Genomic DNA, 19,308 nt, shown 5'->3' on the forward strand with positions numbered 1-19,308 from the left:
CTGTCTGTTTATATGTATGTCTTTCTGTCTGTCTCTCTGTCTCTCTGTCTGTCTCTCTCTGTCTATATGTATGTCTCTCTGTCTGTCTCTCTGTCTGTTTATATGTATGTCTCTCTGTCTGTCTTTCTCTGTCTGTCTGTATGTTTGTCTTTCTGTCTGTTTATATGTATGTCTCTCTGACTGTCTCTCTGTCTATTTATATGTATGTCTCTCTGTCTGTCTCTCTCTGTCTGTCTGTATGTCTGTCTTTCTGTCTGTTTATATGTATGTCTCTCTGACTGTCTCTCTGTCTGTTTATATGTATGTCTCTCTGACTGTCTCTCTGTCTGTTTATATGTATGTCTCTCTGTCTGTCTCTCTCTGTCTGTCTGTATGTCTGTCTCTCTGTCTGTTTATAAGTATGTCTCTCTGTCTGTCTCTCTCGTTCTATATTTATGTCTCTCTGTCTGTCTTTTTGTCTCTCTTTCTCTTTATCTCTGTCCCTCTGTTTCTCTATCTCACTCTCTGTTTGTCTATCTGTCTGTCTGGTGGTCTGTCTGTCTCACTGTCTCTCACTATTCATCCCTCTGTGTCTGTATTCCTATATCACTGTCTGTCTTACTCTTAATCATTCTTTGTCCGTCTGTCCCTCATTCATTCTTCATCTGTTCCCCCTCTCGCACACTGTCTCTTGCATTCTCTATGTCTTTCTGTCTCCCCTATTTTTTTCCGTCTCTACTTTCCCTCTGTCTCTCTCTCTCTCTCTCTCTCTCTCTTTCTCTCTCTCTCTTTCTCTGTTGAACATCTGCATATTGCTGAAAAACGTTCCGATGATAAATTCTCCATTTCCCGTGCTGATGGTGCATGGCTCTGACAAAGCTCTCAGCTTATTTAGAAGTCTGGGAGGCATGGGGGTGCAAAAGAAAAATGAGGGAAAAGAAGAAACTGAAAGCTGAACTGCTTGACTCTGACAGACCGGCGCGCTCGTACAGAGGCTAAATTCAGAGATTTTTCATTTCTCTCTGTTAATGAATCTGTTTCCTGTCTGATCTTTCGCCTTCCTGTCTGTACGATGTGCAGCTCCTGTACTTCTGCTCTTACTGGGTGTGTGTTGTTAAAGGGTATTTTTACACCTGTAATAATCGTATAAGCCATTCGAAGTTCCTTCATTAAATCACACACTATACGTATATATATTTGCGTTACATTTTCTGGCCCTAAAATCAACTCTGTCTCTCAGCTCTGAGTCGTTTCCTAAAAGAGTGAATAAAATTTAATCATTGCTGTAATTCACAAATAAAAGGGCTAAATAATGCAAAAAAAAAAACTTTGTATACTGGTGTGTGTGTGTGTGTTTGTGTTCCTGTTGTAGGAAGTGGTGTGCGGAGAAGGCCGGCGCTTCCGGAACATGTCCTGCTTCGTGTCCGACGGTTCCCGAGACGCCCAGGTCAGCCTGGTGGAGGACGAGCTGTGCTCCGGGTTAGAGCTGGCCGTCGACGGGGATAAAAAGATCGTTCTGGAAGAGCCGTGCACTTTACCTTGCCCAGGTTACTCTACCCTAACTTTTCCACATTAGCATCAGGTTAAAGAATGTCCCCATGTCTTTTGGGTGGGTGGGGCATGCTACCTTGTCACCTGTCATTTACAGTGACACTAGCCAATCGTGAGCGCCTGTGAGCTGATGTATGAGGAAGTGGGCGGATAGCGCTGTTCTCCTAGTGAATTCGAAAATGTCCTTTTAGCTGTAGTCATTTGTAACAGCAGGTACATCATTAATCTGTTGTACATTATCATTCTTTGTCCTCTCTGGCTGTAATGAATTAATAAACAATGGTGTGATCATGTTTAAATGATTTCCTCCCAATGTTCTTGTGCTCAGGTGACTGTTATCTGATGGAGTGGTCAGACTGGAGCTCGTGTCAGAGTGTGTGTGTAAAAGGTCAGCGTGTGGATCAGAGTGCTGTGCAGGTACGCTCACGAGCCGTCGTCGTCCAGGAGCCTGAAAACATCGGCCAGTGCCCCGACCAGGAGTGGCAGTCTCGCCCCTGCATCGGTTCGACACACACACACACACACACACACAAACACACATGCTCAAGTTATTACTCCTCATATAGCCACATTTTTAACATACCTACAAGTGGTAACTCTTCATTTATCTAAGTTCACAACAAGTTGTATCTTCTTGTCCACCTGCATTTATAACATGTTATAACTACTCATTTGCTTAGATTTATAGCAAATAACTCCTTATTTATTCATTCTTATGATCGATTTTATCTACATTTATAACACTTTATAAATTCTTATGGATCGATATTCAAAGCAAAATACAAACCTTTATCCTACTTGGCTTATAACAGCTTATAATGTAATGAATTAATCAATATAATCATAACCAGTTATAGATGCTTATCCCCCTACATTTATAACAGTTATATATATATATATATTGTAACTCATTATCTCTTATAACTTTTATAATTTATAACAGGTTATAACTCATTTTACTGCATTTATAACAGTTTATGACTCATCTCACAACATTTATCAAAGGATATAACTCATCATCTCACTGCATTTATAACTGTTTATAACTCACACTCTCACTGCACCTTTAATGTAATTTGTGCATTGCTTTTTATTTGTGCATACAGATTTATAACTGATTATATCTGATCTACAGTATATATTTTTATAATGCATCTATCACTTTTTATAAACTCTTCTGAGTTTGTGTGCGTACTGAACAGGTCCACCATTTTTTCATAATATTAGCGCGTTCCTACTGCAGATATGTTTATTAATGCATTTCAGCTCGATATTCTTCAGCACAGAGGCTTGTTATTCGGTATAATCATTCTGATAGGATGAAATGTACAGAGCAAAACATTCACTCGAAAATAACATCCTGAATCTCAGGGCACTTACCTCGGGAGTGCTGGAAATAGCTCTTCACCATCTGGTAATTAATTCCAGGGCAAGTGTAGGCAGGTAACATTTGGCAGATTGGTACACCTTCTCTTCCAGCAGTGGAATTACTTGTCAAGGGTTGTAACTGGTAAACCATGTTAGTTTGATTACGGTATGTGTGCATTTCTCAAATTAGTTTACATTATATATGTAAAATATGCCAAACAGCATTTATACAGTAGGGGCAAAAATAAATGCAAAGAAAAGTTGATTTTATTATCAGCACTTCTTAGAACCACTGACATGTTTTTGATAAATGAGTACTTTTTATTCACTCCGAGTTCTTTAATGTAGAATATTACTCGCATTAGACTGTAGATCCTGTAACCATCTTTATAAATATGCATGAGAATTCGTTTTTATGGACATCTATGATGGATTAGATCACTTAAGGCTTGTTGATTTACCGGGCTGCATAAGTGCGTCATGATGTTTTTGTGTGTCCTTGGCTTCTCGTTTGCAGACGGCGAGTGTTTCGACTTTAAGTGGGTGAGCAACTCTCGTTCAGTCTGGTGCGAGCGCTCAGACGGAATAAACGTCACAGGTAGGGCCATGCCTTGTTTTATTAAGGTCACAATAACAACAATTACAATGTGTTGCAAAGATTTGCGAAGAAAGGTGTCACGAAGTCAAGAATCGAAGCTGTCCCTTACAAAAAACTGAAAAAAAGTACAATTCAGTACAATGCAGTTTCTGGGATAATTAAGTTATACTGCAGTTTTGTGAAATACAATAAAGTACTAAATATTTAGTACTAATTCAGTTAAATGCAGTTGGAATGCAGTTGTATTAAAATATGATTCTTTAACTTTGTAGTTCAACAGTTCATTGCTAAAATAGTCTTATAAAAAGTAATTATTAATATAAATGCATTATTAATAATAATAATAATAATAATAATAACAATAATAATAACAATAATAATAACAACAATAATAATAATAATAATAATAATAATAATAATATGTTCAAGAAAAATAGAATCCTACTAAATGCCTAAATCTATTAAAGTGAGGTGATGTGTGTCTCAATTATAGTTTGTGATCCTAAGTCCTTGGTTTATTAAAGAATGTCAGGGCCATCTTATTTTTAGGCAGAGGCAAACAGAGACCAGTTGGAAGCAGGTAGAACCAATAGTGTGTGTGCAAGGAAAACAAAAACGTCTTCCTCTTATACTCTTCCATTGTAAAACTGAGACGTGCTTAAATATGAACAACTGTACGATTTTTCTTCATCAACCAAAATAAGACCGCAAGATCGCATGTGCGGTACGGTTCTCGTGCATTTAGAGCTGTGCGCGCTGACTAGTGAGTGATGGGAAGTTTGACTTATTTTAGTGACTCGGTTTTTTTAAATCTCATTCATCAAAATGAACGAATCTTTTTTTGACTTATTTTGTTCATTTTGTTTTTTTAATCAGGAATAAAATAAAATGTTGCATTTTCAATAAAAAGACCCCCCAATACACATACACAAATTTGGGTTTAGTTCCAGTAATAAAAATATATCTTCCAGTCTGAGTTGTTTGTTCTTTTGAATCTATTGCACCGCATAGCGTCTATGGGAGTCACGTGACAAAAAAAGCAAACGACTCGGAGTAGAAGTCATTGAGAAAGAATCGCTCAATTCTTTTTCCTGTACATCCCCTCCGGAGGTTTTGCGATGATTTGATTTAAAGATTTGTTTAAAAAGAACAAATAGTTCCTAAACCCATTACTAGCGCTGACCGAAACGACAGCTCATTAACGGTCACAGTAACGGTTTGTGTATGTCATTATTAAGATACTTAGATAACGTGGAGTACTGGAACTCTCTTATAGACTTTATTAATGATAAAACATTACACATTCGCGACATATCAGAATTAAATCATGATGACATTTCGAAGTTCAACCAAGAAAACTTGGAAGGAGGTGTTGTGGAGGAGGAACACAGCCAAACCTGAGCGATGGCCCCATTACATCATTCAGTTAAAAGGTGAGTGGGACCTTAAGTAACTTTTATTATTTCACAACATACAGTAAAATATACCGCTAGCTATAACGCTATACCGTTAGCATGCTAGGTTAACCTGACGGAGCCCACTGCTAGCATTGGATTCAGTTGCAAGTGTATAGCCCAGTTTATTAGACCATATAAGTGCAAGTTGATTTTTCAATGTGTAACACTACACAATGTGAGAGGTATTGAGAAGTGAAAATGATTTGGCTGTAAACGTCCTGTTTTGTTTCTGTAGTTGTCTGTCAACCCCTTCACGAGAGAAAAGATCGAGAGGAGGGCTGTGTTCCTCTCCAGTGTTCCTCTTATCACCTCAGAGCAGACTTTGGGAAAGGGGAAGAGGGAGAAGGGCAAGAGGTCAGCATTAGGCCCTGGGGAGATTTCACTCCTGGTAGGAAACATAGTTTTTCTCTTCTTTTTATTTTCCTTCACTAAAACCTCATTTTAAGTTTGGGACAATTCAGTTTTGGCTGGGCGCTTATTACGATTTTTTGGTGGTCGGTGTGGGGTTCTCAGAACACTTTTATTTTTTTGCTTAGTTAGTCTTAAACCTGTGTCTTCATGTGTCAGAAAGACGTTAAGAGGTGGACATCACTTTCTTTTAATGAATGCAATGGTACTCATTTGGACAACAAAACACTTCTCTGAGTTTTCTTCTTGATAAGCATTTGCTTTATTTGTTGTCTTTTGTTATTAGAATCTGCAAAGCCGCAAACTCCGCACATGACACTAAGGGGACCCTCCCAGCTCAACAAACAGCAGCTGTTATAGGTGAGTAAATTGAGTTAATGTTTTAATAATATTTGGTCATTCCACAGACTAACAGAGAAGTATGTTAGAGTGGTGCAGGACACGTATGAGAACTGTAAGACAGTGGTGAGATGTGCTGTAGGTGTGACAGAAGAGTTCAAGGTGGAGGTGGGTCTGCATCAAGGATCGGCTCTAAGCCCCTTTTTGTTTGCTCTGGTGATGGACAGTTTGACAGATGAGGCTGAACAGGTGTCTCCATGGACTATGATGTTTGCAGATGACATTGTGCTTTGTAGGGAGAGCAGGAAACAGGTGGAAGAAAATTTGGAGAGGTGGAGGTACGCTCTGGAAAGCAGAGGAATAAAGGTTAGCCGCAGTAATGTGTTCATACATGTGTGTAAATAAGAGGAACCCAAGAGGAACGGTGAGGATACAGGGAGCAGAGGTAAAGAAGGTGCAGGACTTTTAGTACTTAGGGTCAACGGTCCAGGGCAACGGAGATTGTGGAAAGAAGGTGAAGAGGCGGGTACAGGCAGGAATGGGTGGAGAAAAGTGTGAGGAGTGTTGTGCGATAAAAGAGTATCAGCGAGAATGAAAGGAAAGGTGTACAGGACAGTGGTGAGATCAGTGATGCTCTACGGCTTAGAGACGAGGATGGATAGGATCAAGAATGAGTTCATCAGAGGGACAACCCATGTTAGATGTTTTGGAGATAAAGTCAGAGAGGCCAGATTGAGGTGGTTTGGACATGTTCAGAGGAGAGATGGTGAATATATCGGTAGAAGGATGCTGAGGTTGGAACTGCCAGGCAGGAGGTCTAGAGGAAGACCAAAGAGGAGATTTATGGATGCAGTGAGAGAGGACATGAAGTTAGTTGGTGTGAGAAAAGAGGATGCAGAGGATAGGGTTAGATGGAGGCAGATGATTCGCTGTGGCGACCCCTGAAAGGGAACAGCCGAAAGACAAAGAAGAAGAAGGTCATTCCACATAAAATCAACCAGAAGTTCCAGGCCACTGCCTCAGAAAAAAAAAGGTTAAAAATAAACTTAGGGAGAAATCAGAAATATTAGTCTGAATCTCTAAACCAATGCCCGATGCCAGAGTCATTAAATTCACATTACATTCTGAAATCTTAATTAATTAACAGGGTCGCTATCAAAAACAGCCAACTCAAGCCATTATTTAGCAATAGTTTAGGACATAATGACAGAAACAGATCGTTTTTCAGTAAAACATGTAAGATTGAGTATATATGGAATGATTCCATTTTGATTATTAAAATTATTTTGTTAATGTTTTTTAACACAACTCTTAATAGATATTTGTCTTGCTGTTTGCTTTTTTTAGGAATGCTTTTAATGTGAAGGAAGAGGAGGTGAAGTGTTTATTCAAACAAAGTTGAAGAATATGGAGTCATCAAACCTCTCCTGGCCTCCAGCTGCAGACCTCAAGCCTTGTAATATTCACATACTCGACCAGTCATACACTGATTGACAGCAGTGTCGCCTAGCAGCAGCACTGTCGAACAGTAATATTGTAATATAAGTGTAAAAGTGCTTTCATGGTCTGTTTTTTTAGTTGTTTTTTTTTTGGTTGTTTTCAGTGTGTTATTTTATTGATTTATTTTTATTAATTAATAAAATGAATTGCAATCATTTTGTTGTAATGTAGTTTTATTACACTACATCACACATTTAGATTATAGAAATATTGTAAGTCATTTTTCAGTTTTATTTAAATTGCATATACCCATATATTTTATTTGCAGTACAACTACCATATTACAGTAAGTGCAGTAGCTGTTTAATATTAACTGTAGTATTGCAATATTACTGCATTATTACTGCATGGTATCGCAGGATTTACTGCAGTAAAAGATACAAAATGCAGTGTTTTCGTGTCCAAATCACTGCATTTCCTGCGTATTCACTGCATATGTAGAAAACTGCAGTTATTTTTTGTAAGGGGTGTTTACTATACTATAGGTTTCACTTTTCGGAGATCTTGCATCTTAAAGAAACTTCCAGGAGAGATAAATGAAACTGAACCTCGAGTTGAAATGATCGTTAAAGGCAGAAGAGTCATTACTTTAAAACTTCTTAAATAATTTAGTATTTGTAAAAGCCTTCATGTTGCCCTTACAGAAGGGGATTAGGGCCAAATCAAATTCAAATTTTATTTGTCACGTACACAGTCATACACAGTACGATATGCAGTGAAATGCTTTTTCGACTACCAGTGACCTTAAAATAAAAACTTAAACATAAGAATAAATATAAATAAAAGGCCACCATTAAAAAATGTATTTGAGTTCTGAATTTTTTCCTCTGAATTCTGACTTCCTTCATATTTATATTTAGTTTTCCTCAATATTCTAAGGGACAACATGGTCGGAATTCTAAATGGAAAAATGTCAGGTTTCTGTGGGGGGAAAAATCTGAAAAAGAATGTCTGAATTCTGATAGGAAAAGTAATTATTGTCAGAATTTCGAGAAAAATAACAGGATTTTAAGGGGGAAAATCTGAATTTTGCTGGGGAAAAGTCAAGATCCTGAGGAAAAAGGTCAGAATTTTGATGTTAATATCAATCTGAATGTCTAACAGAAATTAATTGTAATTGAAATTAATTAAAAGATCTTTCTGTGGAAACATTTAGATTATTTTATTTATAAAGCCATATAAAGCCAGAATTCTGAGGGGAAAGTGACAGGATTCTGAGAAAAAAAAAACATAATTCTGAGGGTAAAAAAATCTAGATTTTGAGAAAAAAAGAATTGTTCTTAGAATTCTGAGCAAATTGTCCGAATTCTGAGGAAAAAAAAATTATTTTGAGGGGAAAAGGTGTAAAAAAAAAAAAAAAAAAAAAGGTAAAATCTGAGATTAAATTCAGAATTCTGAGACAAAATGTTAAAATCATGTGAGAAAAAAAAAATCAGAATTAAATTGTTCAACGTGGCCCAAATCCTATTCTGTGTTAAATAGTATGAACCAGATTCTGCAAATGTAATAACTGCTTTTCAGTCATACTAATTAGCACACAATCTCTATTCCTCTAAAAACCGAACTGGACCTGAATGTCTAGCAGAAATTAAGTGTGAGAGATCATCATTTGGGGAAACCAGATTCTGATTATTTTAATAAGCCATAATTCAGTTACCTTAACACCTACAGCATGTTTTGCCTTTACACCTTCTGTACCTTCAGCTGAATTAATTTGTACAACGGATCCCTCTGTCTGTGTTTAATTAATTTGCGTGTTGTACTTTCAGGTAAAAATACTATAAATAAGTGGGCATGTTATTCTGATCATGGGAAAAAAAATACCTCTTGGTGTATACTTGGTGTTTTTCTGTTTCATTTTTTTAGGAATATATTTTACAAGCCGGCGCATGCTGTTATGTTGCGTAAACCATTAGGTTCTCCCTGTTAAAACTGGGTCAGTCTGTAAAATGCGTAAGTGGCAGTAATTACACAGGATTAAAGGAGGGAAATAATTAGTGTTAAACATTTATTAAAACTTGAGACATAACAGGTCAAGGTGTATTGTTAACATTTGAGCTTGAAATGGTGGCCTTGAGTACAAAATGCAGGATAGTCACAGAGCAGGGCTCATATAGTACTCATACATGGAATCACGTCACATTGTGCACATGAAAACTTATTGTTGTTAGATTTTACAGCTTTCTCATATTTTGACCTCTAGGTGGATGCCCCCCTACAATAGCACCAGGAACTGAACAGCCATGTTTCCCGCCTTGCGACAAGCCACGTTCCTTCTGTTCCAAGGTAAGCACAACATCCAAGACGTATTTGGAATTAAAACTAACCAGAGTGACACATTGGTCACAGAACATTTCTAAAACACTATACGCTCTTTTTTTTTCTATTTGCATATTTGCAACTGTAAGCGCAATGGTATGACTCTATGTTTCGTGTAATAGGGGCAATTTAAAGATAATACCTGCCCTTCAGCTATAGGGATTTGCAAACAAAATCATTATCCCCATTTGGTTGTACAGTGGGATTTAGCCTTTGCTTCACCTCTATCTAAAGACAGTAATGTAGCGATGCTTTAGTGTTGTATACTCTCCAGCTCTGTCCCATTTCAAAGCTCCAAATTTAATGCTAATTTCACCAACAAAGCCGAAACATTGAGGTGAACCAAACTTAAATAAATAAATAAATAAATAAATAAATAAATAAATAAATAAAAGGATTTAAATTGAAGTTCCCAGTGTTTGTTTCACATGACATCAAAGCAGCAGAGCAGGTCACTAAAAAGGTCTCTGCATCAATTTGACTTGTTTGGAATCAGTTTTTTTAACCAAGCAAGGTAAACACAGGAGTTACACACATACACACATATAAAATAACGTACCGTATTTAATAAATAACAAATAAATAAAAGTGACGTAACAGATTATGGTTAGGTAAGTTTTTGTTTGTTTGTTTGTTTGTTTGTTTGTTTGCTTGTTTGTTTGTTTTTTCCCATCAGTACTCAATGCTGTGAGTTTGTTATCATGTGTCTCTTCTGCCCTCTGCAGGAAGCTGTGTGCGTGTGTGAAGAAGGCTACACCGAGGTGTTATCTTCTGAAGGTCTGCTGCAGCAGTGTGCTCAGATCCCCGTGCTGGAGATTCCCACAGCCGGGAGCAAAAGCGAAGACGTGAAGACGAGCCGCGCCATCGACCCCACCACCTCTACCACAGGCGAGCCAGACGCCACCGGGCGCACGTGGTACCTCAAACCCTTTGGCCCCGGTAAGCCTTGTATTTTGGATTGAGGTGTCTGTTCACAGCATTTTAGGGTAGTGGTGGTGTTCTGACAAGAACGTTTTTTATTAGTTTGTTTTGGGATGATATTTTTTGTGGTATAGAGTATTATAGTCCATTATTGGTAATAATGTATTGTTATAATACCTTATAATCATACTACAGTATAATATCATAGTGTCTTGTCTTCTGGTTGTCTTGGTACTGGGGATTGGCATAGTGGTGGATGCATTATGACCACCTTCTGAAAATGGAGAAAGAGGGTAAGGAAGAAAGTATATGGGCGATGGGACTAGCAGAGAGGATTTATACTGAAAGGAAGATAAGGGAGATCAAGACCAGGAGGTGGCAATAATGCAGCATAGTGGATGCCAACCCCCTGTAAACACCAAGGAGACAAGAAGACCTAGTCCTAGTGCAATAAAATGTCATAGTGCGGTTATTTGTAATAGTGTGTAAAAATGTTTTTTATATAGTGCCATTGTGAAATAAGACATCGTATTTGGGTAAAGTGTCATTGTGTGGCAAATTGTCACAGTACAATAAAGTGTTATAATAAAGCACATTGCCAAAGTGTTATAGTATTGTAAAGTGTCACAGAAGTATTGATAATGTCATTGTGCAATAATGTCGTAACACAGTAAAGTGCCCTACAGCAGTAATGTAGTAATGTGTGATGCCCGTGTTCATCTCTTCACAGATGGCAGACTGAAGACGTGGGTTTACGGCGTAGCGGCCGGTGTGTTTGTGCTCCTGGTGTTTATAGTCTCCATGGTCTACTTAGCGTGGTAAGTGACATTAAGATGGCAGTGTCTGGCAGTGTCGTCATCCTCCTCATCCTCGTCATTCCTCAGTTCTCACACATTTTGTTTTTAATGTTCCCGCCCTCTTTGCCCCTGGTTTGTTTCGCTTTCCCGAGCAGCAATTACTGCGCCATGCGCCGCGCTCGGGCCACGCTCGACTCTGCCAGCTGTGCGGCGGTGTGGATGGGCCGGGACGCTCACGAGCTCACCTTCACCTACCCCGAATGCCAGCAGTGATGGTCAGGGTTCACACCCCTGACCAACTGACCATTTGACCTCCTGACCTTTTGACCCCAGTGCCTGTGTGTATGCGGCTCTGCTTTCCTCCCAGCCTGCAGAGGTACATTACAGCTATGCTGTATCAGTTTCACTAAATCTGTGTGCAGTTCTCGGTAGCCGGGTTTCCAACAACCGGGTTTAATTTGGAGAAACAAATTTGTAATTGTATAATTGTATCCTGGAATTATTGAAAATAACATTTGGTTGAGGTGATAATGCGGCACATTGAGGCATGATGTTGCTCGTCATTTAAATGTTCAAACAGTGACAGTGTTTTTGTTTTTTGTGCTGACATTATAATTTACAATTACATTTTTTGAAACTTGAAATGAAGTCTTTTTTTTTGTGAATTACTTAACAATTAATCCAGTCAAGCAGATTTGCAGATTTTACATCCTCACTGGTGCTAAATAAAAATGCAATTTATATAAAATATATAAAATATATACAAAAATGAAATATATTATTTATATTTCAGTTACCTACTGTCTACCTACCTAGGATATCTGCAATACATTCATAAGCATTGCATAAATTAATTATAAAGCAATGCTAGCATCATCAAAAGACTAATATTTACAATTTTATATAATAATTCAATCGCTACTGCATTTATTTACTTGTATATTGCAAGTTTGTGACATAAGGCAGTCGTAGTGCTTTCTAACCATTTTATAACTGCAAATCTGATCCACTATTTACTTGAACACATTTAGATTAGGAACAACATTCATTCATTCATATACCATTCATAAAGTTTTCAGCGATGCAGTAGAACCTCCTGTGAAAATCACATGTATAATAAAACATCACTCATGGCATGTTATAATGCATTCATACCTCAGTGTTAAAGCAGTCTATACAAATGTGTTCATCCTTACAGCTATCATTATAATACATTATAAATTAGTAAAATGATGCATTATAAGTCCCTGAGCGCTACACTGCATGGTGCATTATAAGAACTTAACATTATGTGTTAAGACAACATAATGGTGCCGTAATGTGTTATGAGCACTGCTGCATTTATTACATTCAGTTAACAATTTATAATGCATTATAAACAGTGCTACAACTATGATACATCTGTAATACCTTTTCATAAACAATAATAAGGATGTAACTAATGTGTTAGCAATGCATTATAGCACATTATTATTTAAATTGTAATACATACGGCTCTCATAGAGTGTGCTACCTTTATGAAGCTTATATGTATACTAAGCTATGAATCTATTTAAAATGTGTTAAAAGGCACTCTTAAGGCTTTAACGCGAGTGTTGCAGTACTTAATGCCTTAACGCTGTGTATAATGCCTTATGAACACTTTATAACATGATATGAATGAATTTCACCTTAATACAGTAGAAAGTCTTCATTCTTCTTGTTTCACCCATTAGGCTTTTTTATTTTTATTTTTTATTTTTTTTATTGCACATGACCCGTCCTTAAATCCTTCCCTTTTTATTTTATCGTTTTGCTCATGTCATTACCCACAATTCACTGCTGTACCTAGCTTCCTGTATGCCCTATTATGAATTCTACATCCTGCGATTTAACAAGTTTTAACTTTTCTGATTTTCAGCAAAAAGCCAAAGAAACCACAACGACGACAAAACAACAACAGGCTGAAGCCTCTGACTTTGGCGTACGATGGCGACGCGGACATGTAGCCATGATGACACTACACACAAACACACACATTCTCACCCATAGACACTTGGAAACCAAACTGGGAGCCTTTATTAATCATAGTTAATTGAAGAAGATGAAGATGAGATGATCAGAAATGTTGGACTTAAAATAAAAAAAAAAAACAAGATTATTTTTTTTTATACCAATTGTGACTTTTTCAGTTTAGCAAAACAAAACAAAAAGTGCAACAATTTTTTTTCTGTTTTTTTTTTTGTTTCTTTGTTTGTTTTTTTGTCAAGTGTACCTGTTTTATTTAGCCTTCAAAATCGACCTGCACAACAAGAAGATGCCATTTTATTATCAGAAGCAAAAAAAACAGGCACTTGGATAATCAGCACCATGATGGTCGTCATGTCCTCATGTGTCTCTTCCCTGGACACTGTGGACAGTTTTTCGTCCAGTCGAAACACGAAAATCGAAATGAAAATGTAATCCCCAAAATGATTCAAGAGTGATTTTTCTGCTTTGTGGACTTTGAAACAACTGTTCATTGTGAATTTTAGCCTTTCTGTGGAAGGAGGAGACGTCCCGGTGTCCAGACGTCCTGACGTCCTGTGTCCTCTCTTCTCCTCATTCCACGTTATTGCACTATATTAGTGCAGCATGATATGCATTCAGGTCAGGGGTTAAAAAAAAAAAATACTAAACACAGAAGTGAAAAATTCAAGTGTGCTGAGAACATAGATAAAAAAATCTCTGACTTTTTCAAACCTGAACACATGATTTGCCTTTTTTGTTCCAATCACTTGTGCGGTGACAGATCGTCCCTTTTTCTTCTCATCGTGGGTTTTTTTTAACTATTTGAACATTTTCTAAACTCGTTTGTTGAGCTCATTAGTGAGAGTATGATGGTGTAAGGAAGTTTTTTTTTTTTCAAACCCTGCCTTATTGTGTAAAGAAGTATTTAAAATCTTGAAACAATTATGAACATTTAAACACATAATTACTTGTCATATTTGGCTCATACATACAGAGGAACTTAAAAATACATAACAGTATTTAGTGACATTTTCTATGAAGGTCAAATGAACACATTCATATCATAAAGCATATTTATGTACTGGTATAAAGATTTATGAAAATACATCTTATTATGCATTGGGAATAGTTAAGTTATATTCATAACACGTTATATGACTACGGAAGCGCATTTCATTCACAAAAGAAAAAAATATATCAGGAATTATGTCATAATTATGACTTAATATCTCATAATTATAAGATAATTCCTGACCTAACTAAGGCCTCACTTTTAATATCGCTGTGTTTTTTTTTTTTATCTTTTTTGTTTTTTTTTATTTAAACAAATTTTAAAAGGGAAAATATCAGGAAATCATACTGCAAAAGTACAACTAAACTGTTTGATTTAATAAATGTTTTTATATCAAATGTCTCACTTTTATGTGCTGCTCACAAATACATAAAGTATAATAAATGAATATTGCAAACTATTATTAATTATATTAATAATAATAATAATAATAATAATAATAATAATAATATTATTATTATTACTATTATTATTATTATTATTATTATTATTATTATTATTATTATTATTATGTAACTAAAACCATGAGTATCAGTTGATATTTTAATAAAGCACTTCAATTTATTCATTAAGAAAATGACTATAAAATCCACACAAAACCCCTTACATTAAAAATTTAATAAATAAAATATATTTAAAATCAATAAATATATTAAAATAGAAATAGAAATCAATCCTAAGGTGAAAACAAATCCAAACTACTGTCCAAATAAAATTAATATTACAAATAAATAAATACAAGGCAGGAAGTTACTGTTTTAAAAGGTAACTGAAACTTCGGCTTACAAGCTGTGCAAAGGTACGGCTGTATATAAATTAGGGTGGCTAACTAGCACGCTACGGTTGGTAAATTCTCAGTTAGAAAGCTAAATTCCCTGATATGAAAGTTAGCTTTTTGATGGGAACCAAAATAAATAAATAAATAAACAGGCACGTTTATAAGCACTTTAACGATTTTGTTACCCAACAGCACAATGTGACATTTTAGAGCGGCAATCAGAGCGTCTGGATTTTTGTCTGTGTATCTCTGCCAGCGAATAATCTGCACTCAGAATCAAATGTACTGTATATGAATATATAGATGTTAATGATTTCTTGTCCTATAAAAAAAAAAGAATCCATCATTACGTCTGCAAGGCTGAACATTGCATCATACCGTGTTATAAACACTGCTATAGAATGCGTTTGGTTCACAGATGGATTATGGACATTGCAATGCCTTGTAAATGTCGTAAAATAATACTGTCGTGTGAATACCTTTACATGACTCAGTCGATGCATTATAACAGGTTATGAGTGTGTGCACAGAGGGTGACCTTCATAGTTAATGTTACTGACTCTCTCTCTCTCTCTCTCTCTCTCTCTCTCTCCCCAAAAGATCATGTACGATCGCTCTGGCTGTAGTTGTTTCATGATAAAAAAGCGGGTACTGTTAGACTTTTATATATATAAAAAATGTTTTATGTAACTTATACAAGTATATATATATATATAGATTACATCACAAATTGCTGCTTTAAATCTGTAACATAAAAAAGATATCAAAGGTTATAAAACTCGCTATATACGTACAGTATAGGACTATTTATTGTCTGACAGCTAAACAATTTTACGCATTCTTCAAGCCCAATCAATGAAAGAATAATATAAAAGGCTACACATGCAGTATTAGTAAATGTAAGTGTGAACATTGTTTCTTTTAGTTATTTCTTTCTTTCTTTCTATTTTTTTTATCTGGAAGGCTGAAGCTGCTCGACGCTCTGAGATCGAGCGGCTAATGAAGCGTGGATTTCCCCTTTTCACTTATGTAATGTGTAAATAATGATTCAAATGTTGATGATTTTTTTTTTAATATTAACGAACTGTGTATTTTTTTTAATGAGAAAAAAAAATGATTTCGTGTATAAACGAAGTGAAAAGCAGTGGTATCTGATCTGTGTTGAAATTTACGTTGTAAGACATTCTAACAAGGTTTAGTGCTTTTGTACTCTTTCTGTATCTGAGGAATCGAAGGGAAATAAAGGAAAGAAGGAGGGAGTGTGTTGGAGACGCTCGCTGTGGTTTTGGATTAGTGAAGTGTGTACAGTTGGGGGAACAAGAAAGATTGAAGTTTTTGTTTTAAAACAGACATACTGAAACTTTTTACTTGAAGTTACTGAACTGAGGATTGTGAGAATTTATACCCCAAAAACAAAAACTCAACTGTAACACAGAGGACTAAGGCCATGTCCACACGTAGCCGGGTATTTAAAAAAAACCAATGAAAACGGAGGTTTGGAAAATCTTTACTTTGGACCGAGTTTTCCAAAAGCTCCATCTTTAACGACCAAAACTGCGTTTGCATGTGGATGGCAGGCAAAAACCGCAGTTTTGGTCGTTAAAGATGGAGCTTTTGGAAAACTCGGTCCAAAGTAAAGATTTTCCAAACCTCCGTTTTCATTGGTGTTTTGTGGACAGGGGAAACAGAGATTTTGGCTTGTTGTCGCGTACATGCACACGCAGTTACTTACACATCACGTTTACGGTAATGTACTACTGTACAAAACTCCGACGATACAGACCCCGCAGACAGCGACGGCGGTTTCGGACGAGACCCGTTGGACTTCTGCACAACACAAAGTGCAACAGGTAATGACATTTTGTCTAGGCTTCTGGTTGCCCCTGATGGCCCCCTGTTGATTAAAAAGGCTCCTAAAAGCACTTAAGGGTTTTGCGTTTTCATGTGGACAAAGGTATTTTTAAAATACCCGGCTACTTGTGTACATGGCCTAAGAGTTAGTGTCCTGATGATGTGCCCATGGTTGGGAGGGGCATATTCTCTAATTCCTGGTCAATCACATCAACTCTAGCAAATCACATGTGTGTCTGTGCTCTTGCACTTGGAAGAAGGTGGATAACATACTGTATTCCTGCACACTTGCTTGCTCTACTGTCGCCTGGTGGGTAGCTGTTGTGCAATAAGACAATTTAGCCAAAGGGTTGGAACTGGCATGGTCAAACCCAGGAGACAAAACTCTGATCAGCCATGACATTAAAACTACAAATAGATGAAATTAATAACTTATTTATTTGGTTACATTGGTGCCTTTTAATGGCACGTATTAAAAGACGTATTAGGCAGCAAGTACGTATCAGTCAATTCTCAAAGTTGGTGTGTTGGAAGCAGGAAAAATATGTGGGGGTAATGATTAGCACATTGATGGCATTTGGCAGATGTCCTTATCCAAAATGACTCATTTATACATCTGAGAAGTGGAGGATTAAGGGCCTTGGTCAGTCCCCCAACAGTGGTGATGGTGAGGGGTTTTGATAAGTCCTGGGTCCTTCCCATAAGTAGTTCAACACCTGAGCTACCCCTACCGTATTGGTAGTACCTACCAAATGTGCCCCAAGCTTGAACTGGAGACAGGTTAATGGGGACCCAAGGCTAAGTGTTGTGCATGGGAAGTAAAGACTAGTCCGTCTGGTTTAATCCTAAAAAAGATCACCTGTTGCACAAACTGCTACCTCATACCACATCATCACTTTGGAGGACTTGTGGGATCCATGACTCGAAAGGTCAAAGCTGTTCGGTGGCACATGGAGGAGGTACAGAATATTAGACAGGTGGTTTTAATGTCATGCTGATTGGGTATAGAACACATGCTGTGCGCAAACACGTCTAAAATTAACGAACACTTATTTGAGTGTTTACGTATGACTAGATTGTTGTAGTAATCAAAAAGCAGCTCTAGCAGACACCAATGAGAGACCGGGCGCCACATTCCCTGGGGGAAACCATGAAATTAGTGGACATGAAAACAACCAGTGGGCATTAAAATAATGTAATACAGGTTCCAAATTGATTCAGCTCCAATTTTCACAGCTGTAGTCATGCAGAAATAATGTCCAATCAGTATCCCTTTGGAAATTCCTCCACTCCTCTTAACTCCCACCATCTGCAGAATGTGGTGCCGATAAAAATAATTAATCTAAATTTTAAAAAATGTTGGTTTCTCTTACCCAACATCTCATACCCTCAGTTTTCACATGAGCTTCCTCAAGTAATACTGGAATCTGGGGGCTTGCGACTGCGAGTCACCCAGGTTTAGAAACCTGCCCCCATACTTATTCTGTAGCTCAATTGCAATGTATTGTATATTCACACACTTTGTTTCACCCCCCAAAAAAACTTGATAAATGATATAAAACAGCCCAGTTAGTGGCAAACCCAATAGCAATGTCTAAAGCCCTGAGAAAGCAGAAAAACCAAAATGCATTCATGTTTTGATTGACAGTCATGGGCTCCTCCCCTGATTCTAATCTTCTCTAATTGGTTGCAAGGGCGAACCTTTTAGAAGGAAATATCTCGGCAGTGCTAGCAGGCTGTATAAGGAGACTGGCTCACAATAGCCGTTTCACAATAAGATAATGTTTGGGAGAAATTTATACATACCAAAAAAAAAAAATCATATTCTGTAATTTTAATATCAAGAAGTTCAAAACACACAAGGACGGAAAGACTGATTTGGCTCGGCAGCCAAAATCTGCATGTGATGTCCTTTGGAGCATATAGGGTTCTGTAGGGTGATCCAGTGATGCGCCACCAAAGGGCGGAAGGACTAAGTATAATTCTGGACGTGTTCCAAATCGTATGGAAAGCTTGCACAAGGAAACATGATTAAACAATCAGCCATAATCTGCAAGGATACACTATATTGCCAAAAGCATTCGCTTGCCTGCCTTCACATGCATATAAACTTGAATAACATCCAATTCTTAATCCATAGGGTTTAATACGCAGCTTTGCAGCTACAACAGCTTCAACTCTTCTGTGAAGGCTTTCCACAAGGTCTAGGAGTGTGTTTATGGGAATTTTTGACCGTTCTTCCAGAAGCACATCTGTGAGGTCAGACGCTGATGTTGGACAAGTCAAGTTTTATTTACACCAAACTCGCTCACCCATGTCTTTATGGACCTTGCTTTGTGCACGCTGTGCAGTCATGTTGGAATGTGGAGTTGTTTTTCAGG

The 19,308-nt window shown here is 37.1% G+C and overlaps 1 protein-coding gene across 1 annotated transcript in view; it reads left to right on the top strand.

Annotated features, from left to right (window-relative positions):
* LOC128514418 (thrombospondin type-1 domain-containing protein 7A) overlaps positions 1–13,337 on the top strand; it is a 158,649-nt gene extending 145,312 nt beyond the window's left edge. The window contains exons 23-29 of the mRNA XM_053488266.1: positions 1,352–1,526; positions 1,859–2,032; positions 3,416–3,496; positions 9,404–9,486; positions 10,245–10,458; positions 11,171–11,258; positions 13,138–13,337. Of these exons, the coding sequence (XP_053344241.1) occupies positions 1,352–1,526; positions 1,859–2,032; positions 3,416–3,496; positions 9,404–9,486; positions 10,245–10,458; positions 11,171–11,258; positions 13,138–13,225 (903 nt within the window). The 3' untranslated portion in view covers positions 13,226–13,337. The remainder of the gene's footprint in view (positions 1–1,351; positions 1,527–1,858; positions 2,033–3,415; positions 3,497–9,403; positions 9,487–10,244; positions 10,459–11,170; positions 11,259–13,137) is intronic.
* The last annotated feature ends 5,971 nt before the right edge of the window (positions 13,338–19,308 follow it).

Source organism: Clarias gariepinus, chromosome 26 (assembly GCF_024256425.1).
Source record: "Clarias gariepinus isolate MV-2021 ecotype Netherlands chromosome 26, CGAR_prim_01v2, whole genome shotgun sequence".
Taxonomy (NCBI): Eukaryota; Metazoa; Chordata; class Actinopteri; order Siluriformes; family Clariidae; genus Clarias; species Clarias gariepinus.